This window comes from Haliotis asinina, chromosome 3 (assembly GCF_037392515.1).
Source record: "Haliotis asinina isolate JCU_RB_2024 chromosome 3, JCU_Hal_asi_v2, whole genome shotgun sequence".
NCBI lineage: Eukaryota > Metazoa > Mollusca > Gastropoda > Lepetellida > Haliotidae > Haliotis > Haliotis asinina.
This window is the reverse complement of record NC_090282.1, coordinates 62,464,116-62,484,357: the sequence shown is the minus strand read 5'-3', so window position 1 is coordinate 62,484,357 and position 20,242 is coordinate 62,464,116. Positions and strand designations below refer to the sequence as shown.

Genomic DNA, 20,242 nt, shown 5'->3' with positions numbered 1-20,242 from the left:
ATAAAGTACGGACGTCACAGCCATATCATAAATGCACAACACGTAATAAAGTACGGACGTCACAGCCATATCATAAATGCACAACACGTAATAAAGTACGGCCGTCACAGCCATATCATAAATGCACAACACGTAATAAAGTACGGACGTCACAGCCATATCATAAATGCACAACACGTAATAAAGTACGGCCGTCACAGCCATATGATAAATGCACAACACGTAATAAAGTACGGCCGTCACAGCCATATGATAAATGCACAACACGTAATAAAGTACGGCCGTCACAGCGATAGACATCATCAGCGAATACCATACCGTCTCACAAATCATGCACGTCACAGCCATATGATAAATGCACAACACGTAATAAAGTACGGCCGTCACAGCCATATGATAAATGCACAACACGTAATAAAGTACGGCCGTCACAGCCATATCATAAATGCACAACACGTAATAAAGTACGGACGTCACAGCCATATGATAAATGCACAACACGTAATAAAGTACGGACGTCACAGCCATATCATAAATGCACAACACGTAATAAAGTACGGCCGTCACAGCCATATCATAAATGCACAACACGTAATAAAGTACGGACGTCACAGCCATATCATAAATGCACAACACGTAATAAAGTACGGCCGTCACAGCCATATGATAAATGCACAACACGTAATAAAGTACGGCCGTCACAGCCATATGATAAATGCACAACACGTAATAAAGTACGGCCGTCACAGCGATAGACATCATCAGCGAATACCACACCGTCTCACAAATCATGCATGCCATAATGATGCCGCAATACAAGCATGTTTTAAAGTCATGTTACGAATACAGCGGTAGCATGTGATCTGTATACTAAATAATACACCTCCTACTGCTTAGCCAGGAACGATGCTTCAGAGGATAATTCTTTTATAATTTAAAAGATAAAAATATTTCAGTTACTCTCACCACCCTCCCACGCACATTGAAACCTTTATACGATAAAAAGGATATCTTACAGGATATCATGACTGTTTTTTGACGCATCAGCAGTTTTGGTGCTTACGATATTGGTGTTACACTCGTGCCAAGCGTGTCTCTAATACGGCAACATAATAGTTTCCCTCACACTGACAATGTCCCCCGCTGGCTGATATAACCCGATGATCCAGACTGATTGATGCCATTCATGTGAACACGTGGGTGGATGTTGTAGGCGACAATGAATGCCACGACTTCCCAACTCGAGGCCATTGTCAAGGTATTAGTTCAGCATCAGAACTCCATGGTATTGGGTCGGAGAATGAGTGCTGCTGTCGAGTTACGGGTTGGATTGCTTAACACCAAACACGATTACGCCAAAAGAGTGGAAATGAGAGACAGTCACTATGTTGTATATAGGGGTCTTACGTACCGCCCCTGTGATTGCCAAGTCAGAAAGCGTCATTATGTTGAGGTGATAAGTAAGGCGGCCTCGAAAAGAAGCGATTATCCTCTTCCACATTCATTAAGAAGCTTTACGGTTCCAACTATATCATGACTCTTTTTAACTGACTCACGATGTCAGGAAGCCGGACGTAAGCCTCCCACATCGGTGGCATAAACTACATAAACACGTGCGTTGGCTTGTCAGTTGTGCAGCTGACACCTGCTCCCACATCCCAAACAAACAAACAAACAAACAAACAAACAATATGCTTTTGGATATCTGAATTAATTATTACCCCCAACCAAAAACAACAGCAAAAACAACAACAAAAAAACAAAACCAAAACAAAATCCAAAACAAACAGCAAAAGAACAAAATTGTGAATAAAACATGAAAAACCTATAAAAAACAACAAACAAACCAAATACAGGCAAACTCCAAAAGCCAAGAATATACAACAAGAACGAAATACAAAACCAAACAGACAGGCAACTAGTGAACAAGCAAGAAACATAAAAAACAAACAAACAAAACAAAAACCGAAAGCCAAAAACCAAAAATTCATACAACCCAAAAACACAACACACACACACGCACGCACGCACGCACAGACACAGACACAGACACAGACACAGACACAGACACACACACACACACACACACACACACAAACACACAAACACACAAACACCAAGACAAGAGGTCGCTCTGAAAAGGGCAACGTCTGAGCAGCGGGCTTGTCTCAACCATAGTATATCATTGCATACTCTCTTTGAACAACCACAAACGTTTAAAAAAAAAACCCCAAAACAAAAACAAACAAAAAAAAAGAGAAAAAAAGACCAAAGCAAAAGAAAAACAAAACAAAAAACAAAACAAAACTGTTTAATATAGTGCGGGTTGATTCATTTTCCTCCTTTTAAGTGCTTTCTACCAATGACATCATCGCAATGGCGCAGCCCACTCTCAATGAGCGAGTGAGTGAGTGAGTGAGAATGCCCTTACGCTGCTTTTAGCAACATTCCGGTAACGTCATAGCGGGGGCACCAGAAATGGGCTACACACAATGTACCTACGTGGGGAATCGAACCCGGGCCTTCGATGTGACGAGCTTACGCGTTACCAGTTGGCTACCTCACCACACGATATTCCTATTAATGTAAATCTATGCAAAGGCTTGTCTAATTTTCATCAGGACCTCCAACTTGACTTAACATTAAGAAGCCATGTAGACTTTCAATATCTGACATTTATGAAGTAATTTATGTATAATGATGGGAAAGTAAGATTTGAGCATACACAGGGCCGTAATTGGTAGCCGAGTATCAGTCAGTGCATCTGACCGGCAACCCACACAATACCTTTCGCCAGAGTGCAGTCAGTAGGCGGCGTGTTTTGCCTTGAAAGGGACTGTCTGTTAGGTCTCAGATGTAATGTAGCGTGGTCAAAGCTTCTGATGTTATGGATCCACACGATACTCTCAACGAACCAACGAAGGAACGAACGAACAAACGAAGGAATAAATAGAATTATGCAGTGTCTGCTTGTCTCAGTATCAGGAAAGTCTTTGTATATGTCAATTGATATTAGATATAAGATATGTCACCACGAGTCCTTCTATGCTTACCAGTGTTTAAACATTTATGGAACATATATACTTGCTATCAAAAGACGCTCAGAGGCGATTCTGTTAAACATAGGTCCGTAATATAAGTCCGTGATTGGACACTATGTGGTTGATGTCCAAAGGTCATATAAAGACGGAACACTTTCTTAATTGTCATCATCGATAATTCATCGATAACCTTCTAACACCTGAGCCATGAACTCATATGCAACAGAGTGTTATAGATTTCAACTGTTTCTTAATGGGAGTTTGATGTTATCTACTTGCAGCATCACAGCCACCTTCAAGATCCGCAGATATGTCTCACCCTTATTTTGTGGATGGTCACTCTGGTTTGGGTAGTGAGCAGTAAGCTGGGTTACGTCGTGGGTGTATGTTGCGTTATACATTAGAGCTCCACTGGGCAGACACAATAGGCTTCACCGATTCATTTCTCAAATGGTACAATTTTAGCGTGTGTAAGAAACCGATGACTACAGTTGTGGTCGCCATATACCATTTATGTTACAACTACCATGAGCTCAATCAATCGGTTACAAAACAACTCGTTGGTATCCGACAGACAGTCCTGCAGTAATGGTTGTGTCTCCCAAGAGCTGTTGCTTCATCTCAACCAAAAAGGTGCGGTGGGGTACCATTGTGGTTAAAGCGTTTGCTCGTCACCCCGGAGATCCGGGATCGATTCCTCACATGGGTACAAGGTATGGAGCCCGGGTGTCCCCCGCTGTGATACTGCTGAAATATTGCTAAACGCGGCGTTAAACCATACTCACTCACTAATCTCCACCAAGCCGTATCTGTTGTAGAAGCACGTTTGGGATGGTGAATCTGGATCTCTTAGAGATGAAAAGCATGCCTCACCAGACACTACATTCAAATTCAATGTCGATGACATAACTGTGGACAATCCATTATCTCCTGTTCTACATTAATTTACGACGATACTTTGGGGATTGTTTGTTTTTGTATAACGCCTCTTTCACCAACATTTAAAGTTATATGATGGCGGTCGGTAAATGCGGAGTCTGGGCCCATGCTTGACGACTTACAGGATCGGGTTGTCAGACTCGCTGTCATCGAATCCCAATTGCGTAGATCGATGCTCATGCTGTTGATCACTTGAATATTGCTGACAGCGGCGGAAAGCTAAACTCAATCGCTCATACACTAACGGTTAGTTTACTTCGCGAGGAGTTGCGGTGCTTAAGACCTTGGATAACTCATGCTCCTGCAAGTTTTACACTTTTAATAAGTTTGATAAACTGTTCCAGATCTGTAATTTGCCTTCACAATGACAAAGCGTACAGAAAATACGGGGTCCACGGATTAACATGGATGATGTATGAGCCAAACATGCACCACATCTTCCGGGGTGCGATACATTGATCAGTGATTGAAATGGATTAGGAACCAACGGCGTCCTTCCTCGCTACAATAACCGGGATATAATAACAAGGTTCTGGCAGACGTGCTAGTATTGGTATCACTTCATCCGGAGTGTGTCAGACAGACAGTCGGGCACCACGTGGCGAGTAACAGATCCTAGGATGAATATGAACACTACAATTTAGAATACTAAGACGGAAACAGTTTTGGAACCGTGAAGCATTACTGAAAGGCATAATCGGTGATTGCTTGAGACAGCTCCTGTCTGATGGTGTCAAGGAGTTCTGATGCTCTTGGGATAGGACGAGGGGATGGTGAAAACAAGAAACAAGTTCCAGAAATTGTATTCTTTAAATGGCTGGAAGAGTTGTTCGACAATATTTACATATAACATGTCACAATATAATTCTGGAAACCCTAATGCCCTCTTATCTGACAAGTGATTTGAGGAAATTCAACACGCAGATACCACGAACAAACGCTGTGGATGAAAACATTTTGTTTTGAAAAATAACCAGCTCGAATACTTTTGCTGAAAAAGTATGTGTTGAAGCTGGCAAATGAATGAAAGTAGTTTTATAGGCATCATTGCACAAAACTCAAGTCATTTAACTTAATTCGACCTACTTAGAACATTATTGAAATATTTCGCCCGATATTTACTATTGTTTAAGAGGTTGTGACATGTTACATCATTAACATTGCTGCTTGTACCTTCTATGAACATGAAAGTATATGCCCTTTTGCAATGCAGGAGTAAACTATTTTGCTAGCGCTTGTTTGTTTGTTGTAATATTCCAGCTCTGTAAATGCCACACCAGATAATCCAGTGATCATCATGAGCGTCGATCTACTCAAATGGGATAGGATTACATGTGTCAGCCAAGTCATCGAACCTGATCTCTTACGACAACAACGGGTTCGATTCTAATCAACTCTAAAAAACCTAGGGCTGCGTGCATCTTTAACTTCACAAAAGAGTCCTGGTTTCCTTGTCACAGAGACATCAAGCTGACTTAAAGGTACATGGTAAATATCAGTCGCTGACTGTTTTATTAAGGACTGCGGAATGTTATACATGCATCAGTTGAGTCATGCTACGTTTGAATATTTCTTGTCACGATTCCAATATTTTGAGGAGTTACTATAAAGTATTATGTTTGCCTTGTAGAGCAAGATTAAAATACAGATGTAACGGATTTATTTTGGAACTAAACTCAAAGTGCGATTAAATCTACATGTATACTAGCTCTTGTACTATAACGTCCAATCTTAACGGCCACACCGCGGGTTCATTGGGGTTAGCGAAGATATTGAAAGAAACGCGATGGGACTGAGACATTCTCTGATATCAAAAACCATGATATAATCGATATATGTTGTCTGCCAACAAACATGGTTCCACATGTAATATAACTGTACATGCTCTTTTTTCCCAAACATTCCTTATGAGACTGAGTGAGAAAAAAATACTTATATTTCGCGGTGTCTGTGCCTTTGATGTGGCTGTTTTTATCAGAGATGGTTGTAATTATTGTAAACTCCTCATTACAAATCAGTCTCCAATGATGTTACAACTGATGGAAAAATACATATCTGTTCTATTTACTAATGATGTCGGATACCTCTATTTTAATGAAGATGTTCCATGACTACACCTATGATTGAAACGTAATATGATAAGTCATTTGTGAGTTCTGAAGATGGTACTAAAATTCAGTGTTCCATGTAAAGCCGATGTCACTTGAACTAGATCAAATACAACAGAACTGCTTGGATCGAGACATATAAATGTTTCCTACTACAATTCGACGTGTACACTCACATGCACTCTCAATCAAGCACACAGACACACACACACACAATTGATATTTATGCTCATATAAACACAAATATGTAATCACGCGGAGATATTTTCATATAAAATAAAACAGATATACATAGACATTCCCCTACACAGACATACTCAGACATACACCCATGCTCACTTACAGACATAAGGCTACAATCATTGACTTGGTTGACACATGACATCTTATCCTAATTAACATTGTTTCATCATACTGTTTTAAACTCACAGTTCCAACACAGTGCTTCCACACAGTTTCAACGCACTGCTTCAATATACAGTTTCCGTATCAACATAGTTTCAACGAACTGCTTCATCAACACACAGATTCAACACACTGTTTCAACACACAGTTTCAAGATACAGTTTCAACACATTATTTCAGCACACTGCTTTAACATACATTTGCAACATAGTTTCAACAAACTGCTTAAACATACGGTTTCAACATACTGTTACAACATAAAGCTCAAGCATAGGTTCAACAAACTGCTTCGACATACAGTTTCAACACACTGCTTCAACACACCATAAACAGGCCTGACACTTTGTGTCTATGTAAGGAATTTGCCTTTGTTGTGGCCAGCGTACGTTACAACAACTAGACTACACCACCACTCTTTGAAGAAAGCGATTGTCCACACTATATATTTTTGTTATGGCGTTGTTTTTGCCTGAAAGACGGACACAAATATGTTCGCTCTGATGTTAAATTTTGAGAGTTATGCACGTTCAACGATTTACTTGCATGTAGCAATTGTAAAAAGTACATTTTCAGCCATGGCTGTCCGAGAAGGACAATTTCGCGAACAATGGCCGTACAGTACAGATAACAAGGAGATGTGGGTAAGGGTGATTACTGTGATAGCCGCGATGGATGAGGCAGGCTAATTGAGCATGCTGAAAACCAATTGCAGACCAGGTCTACTTGTTGAAGGATGAAAAACGATATCGAGAGAGAGTTTAGAGGTTTTGCTGAAAAGTGGAATAAATATGCACCTGGGTTAGCTGAAGGTCACATGTAACTACTTTGTTTTTCGTGGCAAGATCGTGTGACCTTGGACGTAAATATAGGAGATTTGATAGAGGTGCTGGTTTGTGTGTCAATAATTTAGCAAGCAACAACTGTTAAGCTTTACTTTTTCTGCTTTATTAAAATGGGTTTTGCTGGTTAAAAACGCTTGAGACAATATGACGTGTTCAGTCTTGCTTATAAACATGTTTTCTTCAACGTCTTTTTTCAAGAATTTTACGTTAATATTTGAGACTGTCATTCGATTGACGATTTTCCTTTTTCAATCTGACGATAACATATTGACGCCAGACTCGTTCAACGCTTATCCTCCTTACTGGTGTTACTTTTTAATACACCCGTCTGATCTGGTTGAGAAATGATCTTCAGCAACCAAAGATGGCAAGTAGAGCCGTGTAACGGAATCGGTTGGTCATTCTCACTGACCTGGTCATCGATAATGGCACTGGATTTTTTGGTTCAGAAACAATCATTACATGCCATATATCTGGATTATTGCGACGTTTAACAACCCCACTGAAATGAAGACCTTGCATCTGTATTGTATGATTTATGTGAAATCCTAAATGTCATGATAGAATGAATTTCACGACATTATTAGTCAAGACGTATGCCAAAACCATAACATAAAATGGCAACAAAGTATGAACCATGGATTTGTATGCAAAGTTTGAAGGTATCTCACACTGAAGAGCTTATAATAACAAATGACAATGTAGGTAAATGGGCGTGCAGTACGTTAATGTCAATCAAACAATTGATGGCACTAACCACACATAAACACGCCTCCCCCTCCCCCTCCCCCCAAACATGTTAAAATTCAGAAAAATCCAAAACAAAACACCAACAACAGTAAACAAAACAAATCAAAACAATCCCTCTGTTTGATTGTGTTTGTGTCAGATGTTTCCTCTCGAATATTTGTCAAATTTATAACAAATGTAGTATTTTATTGCATTCCAAAAATGTTACACACTGAATTTCGGTGGAGCTATTAATGAGAGTTGATCAAACTACAGCGGGTCATTGAGCATTCACGTCCATCACTTTTATCAGCCAGGCAGGGAAACATTTTGTCAATTTTATTCATGAACAAGATCAATGTAGGATTTAACAAAAAAAACCTGTAAACTGTAGTTTTAATTTTGTTCCACTTTCCTGAAATTGGGGTCGGCTGATGCGCAAACTAGTTAATAAAAATCAAACGCCTTATCCTCCAATGTAATCTTATCAATATGCAAATGACAGCATGGCAGACCTCTCCCGGAAAAGGAGTGCTAGCATTTCCATGTAGCTCAGCCTGTCCGGCGTGTTACTTCCTGCATAACAGCTGCGCTGATTCAGTAGCCCTGGGAATATGATCAACAGCAACCAGGCGTGAAGCGTTCAATACGGCGTGACTCAGCAGATGTGGTCCTCGTTAGGTTGTTGTTGTTTAACGACGCACTAAGCAATATTGCACCTATATGGCGGCCCTATTAAATCCAGTTTCTCGAGATTATGGCATTTTCAAAAGCACGATCTACCTACATGACAATGACAGTGAATTCCAAACGTGTTACCTAACTCACCGTTGACGTATTAGTGTCAATGTTAACGCAAAAGTGACCTTCAAACAATAACGTGTCTTTATGGCACTTAACAGGTTTGGATATAGTTTAGTCGATATTTGCCTTAACTGAGCGTGTGAATTGTACCACTGTCGTGTTGACGCATGGATCAGTATCGTTAGGAATCGAACCCGGTAGAGTTGCAATAAACGAACACTTGATCCATATGACTACTCCTTTTTTGACGCTTCCAACCATGGGTACAGTATATGAAGTATATTTCTGATGTCTCCCGTCGTGAAATTAATGGAATATTGCTAAAAGCGGCGTAAAACTAAAGCCATTCATTCACTTTATTTGAGGAAATCTGTACTGTGCAACCTTGCACCAACTGCCGGAATAGGTCCTTGTTTTGGGGAGCATGAGTGCATTTAGGATTGCCAAATGGTAGACTATATGTAATGTTCGTATTGTTACACATAAAACATATATAATCTGAATTAAAAGGAAACTGATTGGGGATCCTACCCATATACGTTTATCAGGCCTTCCAGCTGATGTGCGCTGTGGTTTTCTATCCATATATATACACACTAATGGAATGGCTGTTAATACTGTATTTCATATACTCATGAACTATAAAACACAGGGATATCATTTCCCTGAATATATAGGAGCTGAGTACATGATAATTTATCATTGGTCGTCAGATTACATGAGCAGCTTTCACCCATCTTCACAACTTAAAGGACGGTGGGCTAGCCCAGTGGTTGGAATGGTTTGCTCGTCACGCAGAAGACCCGGGTTCGATTCCACACATGGGTACAATGTGTGAAGCTCATTCCTCGTGTTCCCCGCCGTTCCCCTGCCTCATTTAAATATAAATACGAAACGGCGAAGGAAGATAATCAGCATTGTGCGAAACAGAGTTCGATGTATTAAACGAAAAAAGAACTATATGAATGGATGATTGCAAATTCAGGAATGACACCAAGTTTTCGCTAATATGGTATGCATGTCCTGATCTGTTCTCTTCAACACTCACAACATAACACACGGAAATAATTACATTAAAATCCTTAAATCCTGAAACATCTTATAAATTCTTCAATCCCAGCATAATACATATTTGAATTTTTATCTGATGAAGTCAGTCTCGTTTTACCGGTAGTCCTTGAGATTTAGGGTTCTTCCTGTCATTGTAAATCAAGTGTTAGTTCCGTTATTTAGGAGAATATTGCCACGGAGACTGGATGCTTGCCACGAAAACACCCTTAATGCGTTCATTATTTTCATGATTGCTGTTACCATAACATTTGCTGCCAGTGTCGATTATCTCGACTGAGTTATACCATTATTTCATACATAATACATCCCGCATTTATTAGTTTACATCTAAACGGCCCAATGCATTGATTTTCGTTAATCACATAGGACGCCAGCCATGTAGTGATTGTTAACACCTGATTAAGATCCTATTTGTTTGATTGTGGTGTGTTGTGCAGTCATCTAGGAACCCTTGCACAGTTTTTGAGGCCACGTATACTTCTTTTATAGTATTACGGGACGTCTTTGGGACCTTGGTGATTAAAGCGTTATAGAGAGGTTTAAGATCATCTCGTTATGCTCACTTGATCACTTCACGCATCTGACACAGATTTTGGAATTTTTGTTAGAAATTGATTTTTTCTCTTAAAACTTTCCAAAATATTTTTTCGTTGAGATAAGTACAAATTATTTTGTTACATAACCGAAAATACAATTTAAAGTCCATAAAAAAACCAACGATTTTTTTTTTTTACTTTGGCGGCTTATAGTTCTGTTCCTTAAGCATTTATACTATGTATATTCCATTGTGACCAAAGCATACTGGAATTGGAACAGAACACATTAGTTTTGTATCATGCAATAACTACAGGAGAGAAATTCTGTTTCTTGAAACAGACACTGGTTTACTGAATTCGAAAACACTGAGCCTACACTAATGTCACGAAGCATGTTAAGCATCGAGGAAGCGGAATCCTACTGTTGTATCTTAGCCTAAAAAATATACCGAACACCTGATTTAAAGTTTCGGTATTGTAAAAGTGCGAGTTTAGGACATTCAAAGTAATTTTTTCCTTTGGGTGAGAGATAGTTGGATTACACATCAAAATGTGAACAAGTTGTAGTTGGAACATTTCAGACTATTGCTTTGAACAATGCTTTTTTATGCTTTGTGAGTGTGTGAGGGATTTGGTTTACGGAACTTTTAGCAATATTCCAGCAATATCACGGCTGGGACACCTGAAATGTGCTTTATATAACGTATCCATGTGGGGAATCGAACCCGGGTCTTCAGCGTGACGAACGAACGCTTTAACCAGTTGGCTACCCCACGGCCTCTTACGCTTTATGAAGCAGCGACAATAGTACTGTGGACATGTCCATCAATATTATCGACTTTTGATGAGTACGCACACATTCTTGGCACTTCTTCTATGAGTTCATTATATTGCAATTTGTTTAAACTAAACTGAAAGAAAGCCGAGTGCGACATAAATATTACACAAGTTATCAACATGTACATATGCCGCCGAATGACTGTAATCGTAAGTGAGTCAGTGAGTTTAGTTTTACGACGCACTCAGCAATATTCCAGCTATATGGCGGTGGTCTGTACATAATCGAGTCTGCACCAGACAATCCAGTGATTAACATCATGAGCATCGATCTGCGCAATTGGGAACCGATGACATGTGTCAACCAAGTCGGCGAGCCTGAGTACCCGATCCCGTTAGTCGCCTCTTACGAGAAGCATAGTCCGCCTCGTCTTTTATGGGTTGCTGAAGGCTTATTCTACCCCGGGACCTTCACGGGTCCTGTAATCGTAAGCCTTCAAAGAGTACTCGAATCACATCCTTGCCTTCCAGAAAATATATAACTTCTTGTTTGTATCAATATAGCACAAATCAGTTTATAAAGAAATTATTTTTCATGTTAGCAAACTTTTAAGTCGAGAGCACATTTATATAAACATAAAACGTCACATATAGTCAAAAATAAAATAAAAAATGAAAATTCAAACTTACCTCCATTGCCAAAAACCTGATATGTTATTTGAGCCGGACGACTGATAAATCTTTTTCCCTTCTACATCTTTAAAATTTTGTTGACGCAGCAGAGCCGCTAAGCATCTTTTGTTCGTTTGATACTGTCCTTTGTCCGGCGTACTTATCGATTACTGTTATTTGACGTTCGACGTGTTTGCTATCGCTAGAAGCTGGCCACCGAACATTAGTTCAAAGCGGTAATTATTCGATAAATTGCCTTTATTATCGGAAATCTTTAGGTAATTGTAACCTCTATCTTGCCTCGTCATCAACTAATTATCTTTTCCACTTTCGACGGTTTGTATTGATGCTATTTATATCAGTACATGGTATTGTACTGTTAAACTGTTAAACTCAGTCCGTGGTGGTGACTGGATAAGGGTGAAGCTATTTCACATTAAGGAGTATTGATGTTTGCCGCCAGATTGGAGAATATGTCAAGGGAACGCTTTTCCTGCATTTATACACCTAAAAGGTAGTTTTTAGGAATATATTACACAACTAGGTAAGCGTAATAGGGTCACGGTGAATTTGACTTAGTTTCTCCTACGTAGGACTTAGTTTCTCCTACGTAGGACTAAATATCTCCAAACAAGGACTTATTATTCGGGGTCGGATACAGCTGCCTGATAAAGGTGAGGGTGGCTGGGTGCACACTATTTAACTAGTTTTAACGATCATTTAACAAAGGGTAGAGGGGTGGGGGGCCGGTGGGGCACCCCCTCTGGATCCGCCTATGTTGCTTAGTATCTCCTTAAGACTCAGTACTTAGTATCTCCTACGTAGGACTTACCGTCTCCTATGTAGTACTTAATATGACATACGTAGGACTTACTATCTCTTACGTAGGACTTACTATCTCACTCGTACTACTTACTATCTCCTACGTAATTGTTTGCGGTTTGCCTTTTCGTGATTGCTTACAAGTTGATTGTTTGGGCTGGAAAAGTGTTTAGCGCGGGGTAAAACACTTTAAATTAAAAAAGGCAAAAGATTGTCAGTATAGTTGTTTGATAAATATACGGGAATAAGTACTCATAGATTACCACCGACAGTCTCTACGACATGTCTGTGCACGCAGATATGACTCACGTGCAACGTCGTCTGACCCTGAAATATTCATGGTATAATGGTAAAGTGTAACAAAGTTCAACATATAACAGTACAGCAAACTTATCGCGAATCATTAAAGTACAACATTCGATGCAACACATAGCAGTAATGTGCAATAATTAGTTGAACACGAGTCTAATGGTAAATGAAACAGTTGACTCTCACAGTATATGAAACACATTAGACTCTAATGGTAAATGTAAAGCATAACTGTAGACTCTAAAAGTGAATGAAACACATCACTCTAGATCCTAACAGTGACGAAACAACGACGCAGTAGATTGTGTCCGTGTCTGGGGTTTGAAGTTAACCATTTCAGACTAATGTATATTAACATATATCGATCATCTCCTTCAGGAGATACTGAGTCCTACGTGGGAGATTTTAAGTGCTGGGTAGGAAATAGTCAATTCTACGTAGGAGATACTAAGTCCTACATTGGAGATACTAAGTCTTACATTGGAGATACTAAGTCCTACATTGGAGATACTAAGTCCTACATTGGAGATACTAAGTCTTACATTGGAGATATTAAGTCCTACATTGGAGATGCTGTCACACGTAGGAGATAATAGGTACTGCGCAAGAGATACCATATACTACGTAGGAGATATTAAGTCTTTCGTAGGAGATATGAAGTGTTACGTAGGCGGTATTGGGTCGTACGTGGGAGATATGCAGTCCTACGTTGGAGATAGTATCTCCTACGTAGGAGATAATGACACAAAAAAAAACGTTTTCGCCGTGGCCCAATTATGCTTTCGTATACAACGGACCTTCCTTGTGGAGAATGTCATCATGATCTCTGTCTCATCACCTTCGTCATCAGTGACTTAATATCAAGCTGTCATCAATTTTCCCCTTCGACCCGTTGGCGATGACAACATTTTCCGATGATGTAAACAGAAATGGTAAACATGTTAATAATAAGTTTTCTCAAATAGTCTGTACACACACACTTAACAACACGTCTGTTTCTGTTGAATAGTTTTATTCAATATTAATATTGATCACCGGTTTATATGGGTATACGTATAGATTTATGAAGATGCATTATCTATTCATGATGTAATGAAGCATGTGAAACGTCGATAAGGGTATTGTTAAAAAACAATGGAGCAAAACATGCGAATGTTTACTCGTGCTTTATATGTTTACATGTACTTTAATACACAAACACCGCTGTTTCAGTTTCTGAACGAATGAAATCATGGCAGGTCGTGCATAATGGCGACCGGTAAGTGAACACTGTCATATTGCATAGACTGGGCGAGCCTGTGTTACACGACGTAGTAACGTGCTTGTTTACTTCCTATATTTACTCGGAAGAAAATTCAATTGTTGTTGTATTCATTAGTACATTTGTATATAGTGGAATAGCGTTGACGTCTTTGAGAGATCTTCTTGCTCAGGTCAACACTGTATTGTGTCTGCGTATTGAACGCTATACTTTAAGCACAGCTGGTGGCAATGAAATTTGCATCTATGTTGTTGGTAAGCCAATTTATCTTTGCAATAGCCTAATACAGTTCTATTTATCACAGAATGGCAATTCAGTGGAGTGTTTATTGTGCTGTAGATCTTTTATTTGGATCATCGTTAAAGCACTAACAGAAGAATCAATAATAAGCTGCCAGAAAACAGAGTTTAGTATTTTCTTCTTGTGATCGATCTTTGAAGCTCACTTGACGAAATTAGCATTCTCTCCGCTTTTGTGGCCTATTAACCGAGCCCCGGACTATCAATTCCAGCGCGGACATTACATTCGAAGCTAATGATGTTCGCTCCAAACAACATATATGAATTATCGAGTCCTAGTCACAGCTTGTTTCCTATAATCGTGCATGTACTAGCAGGTAATATAATACTGCATATTACGTTCCCACGCTACTCGAGTCGGTGGGTTACTCTAGTCTTTAAAGCGTGAGTTCGTAACGCCGAAGACCGGGGTTCGATTCCCCACATGGATACAATGTTTGAAGCCCATTTCTATTGTTCCCCGCGTGATATGGCTGGAATATTGCTAAAGCGGCGTAAAATCATTCTCACTCACTCACTCCCACGTGTCATGGTATTAACAACACGGTACTCAGCTGTCCTTGTCTTTCATAACTGTGGAAGGAGTAAGCATCGTTTGACGTGACTTTCACGGTATTCGTGTTACGTCACGTCGTTTCTGCTGTGTTACGTTGGTCGTGGGTGTTCACCACTTATGTAGCCCAGTGGATAAAACGTTTGCTCGTTACGTCGAAGGTCACATGGGCACAATACCTGCAGCTCATTTCTGGTGACCCCGCCGTGATGTAGTTGGTATATTGCTGAAAGCGGTGTAAACCCCACTCCCATTTAAATATGAATAGCATGGCGTTGACAAACCCAGAAACATAATCGAGACGAAACGGGATTCAAACACTCATTGATACCTTAATGTCGTAAGCAAGAGACGCAACTCAACAGTCAATAAATCCAAGGGAATGAAACGGCTTCCATTCATTGTGAATAAGGAGGCGCTGAGGTGGTCTAGTGGTAAAAACGTCCCCTCGTCACGCCGAAAACCCGGGTTTGATTCCCAACATGGGTACAGTGTATGAAGCCCATCGATCATCGATGCTGTCGAATCATGAAACGTGGGTTCGTGTGAAACGGAACATGCTGAATTATGTTCTGAGTTGGCAAGGTAGCCTAGTGGTTAAAGCGTTCGCTCGTCATGCCAAAGGTCCTGGTTCGATTCCCCACGTGGATACAATGTGTGAAGCCCAGTTCTGGATTCGCACGCTGTGAATATTGCTAAAAGCAGCATAAAAACAAACTTAACTTGAAAGGTACTTTAAACCACACACCTAGTACGAATTATAGTTAGTTCCCTTTTGGGATTCATTTCGCTTATGTTATGGTCACCCATTTACAGTTATAGTCGAGTCATTGATCACACTAAAGACTCACAACAATCGTCTCACGTACGTTTCATGACGATAATGACAGATCCGTACCATAACCGCGAAAGCAACAATTACCTTTAGTACACGATCTATAACGCTGGCGGACACAGACTATCATTCATTCCATTTACGTAATTAAAGTTGTTACCTACTCAATCTACTGCTGTAATTTCCAAGAGAGGAATCATTAAGTTCAATTCTAACTGAGCTGAGTGAATTTGAAAGCAGACTTATTAATTCTACCGAACCTGGCTATTCCGTGCAATAGGTTTACACTTACAATCCCTACATGACCCGCAATGACAATATTGAATACCGCGGTCGCCATAGGGATGAAATAATGCGGTAATAAATTTCACTCACTCACTCACTCACTCACTCACTTAATACCCTGTAGAAACACATGATTATTGTTTCTGAAACAACCTGTCATTTCAAAGTAAGGACCCGTGTTATAGAGCAGGGTTGTTCTGAGAGGTGGTTCGATCCCCACCGCGTTACACCAAACTACGTTAAAAATGGCACTTGTTACCCTGCCTGATTCCAGGCTTTAATGGGAGAACGTAAGGACTGGTAGGCTCAAAATCTGTATACATGTTAAGTATATAAAAGTATCACAGCGAGCAAGCATACCAGTGTGTGTGTAAATAACGATGACATGTGTCAATCAAGTCAGCGATCCTGACCATCCGATCCTGTTGGTCGCCTAATACGACAAGCATGTTCTTTCTTTTCATTTTTACTTTACTATCCCCATTCAACAATCATCCAAGACAGTTTTAAGTATTTGTATTGCTTGTAGCCTCTTTGAATCAAAGCTTAACATTTTGTTTTTCCAGACAAAGTCACATTTAATGAAATCGGAGCTAGAACATTTCTCCAGGCTCGGAAATCATGAAGGAACATTGTTCTTTGATCTGGCGAGAAGCAGACACAAAGTCCAAGAGAATGAAACAAGCATTGGACAAATCAATCAGACAGCCATACAGTGTGGTACGCCATATGAGTGAGATTAACTAAAGTAAACTAGCCCTTATTTGTTTTTAATCATAAATTATTTTTTGTCCCTGTGAAGATCGGTTGGAACTGACCTTCAGCAACCCATCTTCATCACCAGCGGAGACTACTGCGGTGCTGTATTGGTTCACACATGTCATCGTGTTCCAGTTCCTTAGATCAATGCCTCTCATGCTAATCACTGGAATTTCTGGTCCAGAAGCGATAATTTACATAGGGCTGATAGCCAATATTGTTGAAAAAGCTCTTAAATTTCGTCATTCACATTGTACATGCGATCATAACCCCCCAGCCATACATTATGAACGGTCCCTTATTCACCCTATATTAAAAGTTAAGTAAGAACAACTTACAACATCACCTGTCCACACCCGTGTACCGAGCACCACATGACGCACCAACAGTTATAAATATACATATGACATACGTTCTCACTTGGCCTTAAAACTACTTACAGCATCGCCGATTCACACCTGTTTTAACGAGCAACACATGACTCACCTACAGCAACGGCCAGTTATAAATATACGTATTTCTGGAACAGTAGACAGAGATGTTCCTGTATTACTAACATGGCTCATATGAAATGCCATCGTGACAAGAATTTAACAGCATGCCTGTAGGTAAAACTGTTCATCTTATGTCTAGTGAAGACTCCCCTCGGCATGTTTAGACTTGAAGAAGGTCGGCATAAGTGAGTGAGTTTAGTTTTACGCCTTTCATGGCATTATTCCAGCAGTATCACGACTTGGGACACCAGAAATGGGCTTGAAACACTGAATCAATGTGGAGAATCGAACACAGGTCTTCTGCGTGACGAGCGAACACCTTTCAGCAGGTCAGACTTGCCATTCGACTCGTGCTGAAAAGTTGTTTCACAAGCTTTAGAAATTGAATTCCTTAGAAACAAAGATCCTGTTTTATGGTATTCATCAGGATAACAGATGATGTAGGTTTCTGTTCCCGAGTTTGCTGACACTTGACTGATATTTGCACGTGTTTGCAAGCGCCAACGTTGGGTCACAGCTTACGTGTTCACAGTTTACCAGTAGCTGGTTTCCTACGTATCACAGTCATGCATTAACACATGTCTGTCATATAGTCGGAATCGTGCAATGACTGCCTTGAGCAACCATGTCTCATGATTCAGGTGGCAGGACCCAATCTCTGGAATCAACCCCCACTTGACCATTGATAACCTGAACATTTTCAAATCAAAACTGAAGACATACGTTTTAAGAAAACATACAATGCCTAACTTTTCACATTCGAGTTGTTCAGAGCGCTCTACGGAGCAGTACACTTGACTGGACCTGGCGCTATATAAATGTTTGATGATGATGATGATGATGATGATGATGATTATTATGGAGCAATATTTGGCATGTAGCTATAAGAGGTACCTCAGGCTGCCTCTGTGTAAATCTTCAATCGCTTTAAAAAATTAAAGGGGGTTCAGAAACGTTTTCACTTCTTTTTAATAAATAATGTGTCCTCATCATTGGAATCTCTCCATCACGAGTCAAATGATAAGAACACATGGAGTGTAAAGTAAAAGTCCTAAATGAAGGAAGTCCCGATTTTCCTCTTTCGAAAGATTTAAACTGAAAAGGAGCAAATTTGACACGGGGGACTTTGAACTCCAGATTTGATTCATGGGCTTTGCATCCCCTTTGAGCCTCGACGGATAGAAACGTAAGGTTTTTCTGGGAATGGCGGCACAACTATGACACCTGTATCAAATGTTTTGCCATCGAACACCTGGTGCTCTCGTTTGTTCCATTTGTAGTCGTCAGCAAACATGGGTGCATACTTTCCTTGCCAGTTAGTTCATGAATTATTTTTCTGCGATGTCATATTCTGTGAGAGGATACTGAACATTCTCCTAGACGCATATTCCATCGATCACTGCCAGAATTGACGCCCGACACATTATTTTATTATAGGAAATAATCTTGTTTTCACTTTCACCGTACACTTGTACTGTGATTTCACACGAAGAGTCTTTGTAACAACGGTATGACAACTGTAGATACTATTCAAATTTAAAGGCCCTGTGGCAGTACACCACGTTAACCCATCACAAAATTATTCACGAGAATTGTTTGTCGAGTTGCGCCCCTTACGACACAACGGGATGCGCGGATCGTGGTTTCAAATAATTGATGCCGACTCAAGCGGTCTATTGTGTGGTAAACGTTCACGACATGTCCACGAATGTGGTTTCATATAAAGATGTCACAACTTGATAAAACTAAATGTGGCGTAAACTCAATGACGATTTAAGCCTTCTCTATGATAGTTTATACACAAAGATGGAACAAATGGTATAATATATAGAAACAGAATTTCCACGATGATTACTTAGTAACTGTGTATCTACAACCCTGCTCAGGGACGCATCTAAGGATGTTGGGGAGTGGATGGGGCTAAACCACAACCGTCACTCACCATCCCCCCCCCCCCCCCCACACACACACACACACAGCCACACAGCCACACACAACAATGAAATTTAGTTTGCACCTTTAACCGAATTGAATGTCTAATATCAACACAGGATGTCATACCAAGAGGATCATACCTGATGCGTTAATAAAATATTAGGTGAAACTATGTATGCACATTAAAATGTTTTATGGAGATGACGTTCAAATGCGGGCTACACTCTCACATCAATGAACAAGACAGTGCAGAAAAATCAGACATTGCAATGTGTAACGCAGAACAATTTACAGCTCATAGAAGTAAGTCAGGTAAACATGATGCGGTATTACTTACATTTTGGTAATATTTTCTCTCACTTGAAGATCCTGGATAGAGGGGATTGTATTCACATTCACATCGGGAGTCACACACGCAAGCTTATATGCTCCATTGTGTAGGTGGGATGTCGTGCATCCCCAACACGCATGCACGTGCAAGCCAATCACAAGCACGTGCACAACAAAGCACCATAACTTCCTCCACTGTGTCACAGAATTAAACATATCACAGTAGTTTTGAAAAAAAAGTCAATATTCCACTTATTGTCTCAAGACATTAACCATACCGTAAAATGTAACACTATCCAAGACGCGCGTCACATTCAGAGTCACTTCATCGCTGGAGACTCTTTAACCTTTGAAGATAGTTGCTGCTTTCCACCGTGGTGGACGTGCTCATGGCTTATTATAACGAGTGATAGCGCGGTTGGTGTAAGTCGTCACT

At 40.1% G+C, this 20,242-nt stretch overlaps 1 protein-coding gene across 1 annotated transcript in view; it reads right to left on the bottom strand.

Moving 5' to 3' along the window:
* LOC137276971 (BDNF/NT-3 growth factors receptor-like) overlaps positions 1 to 20,022 on the bottom strand; it is a 34,905-nt gene extending 14,883 nt beyond the window's left edge. The window contains exon 1 of the mRNA XM_067808623.1: positions 19,814 to 20,022. Coding sequence (XP_067664724.1) covers positions 19,814 to 20,022 — 209 coding nt within the window. The remainder of the gene's footprint in view (positions 1 to 19,813) is intronic.
* Between the last annotated feature and the right edge of the window lie 220 nt (positions 20,023 to 20,242).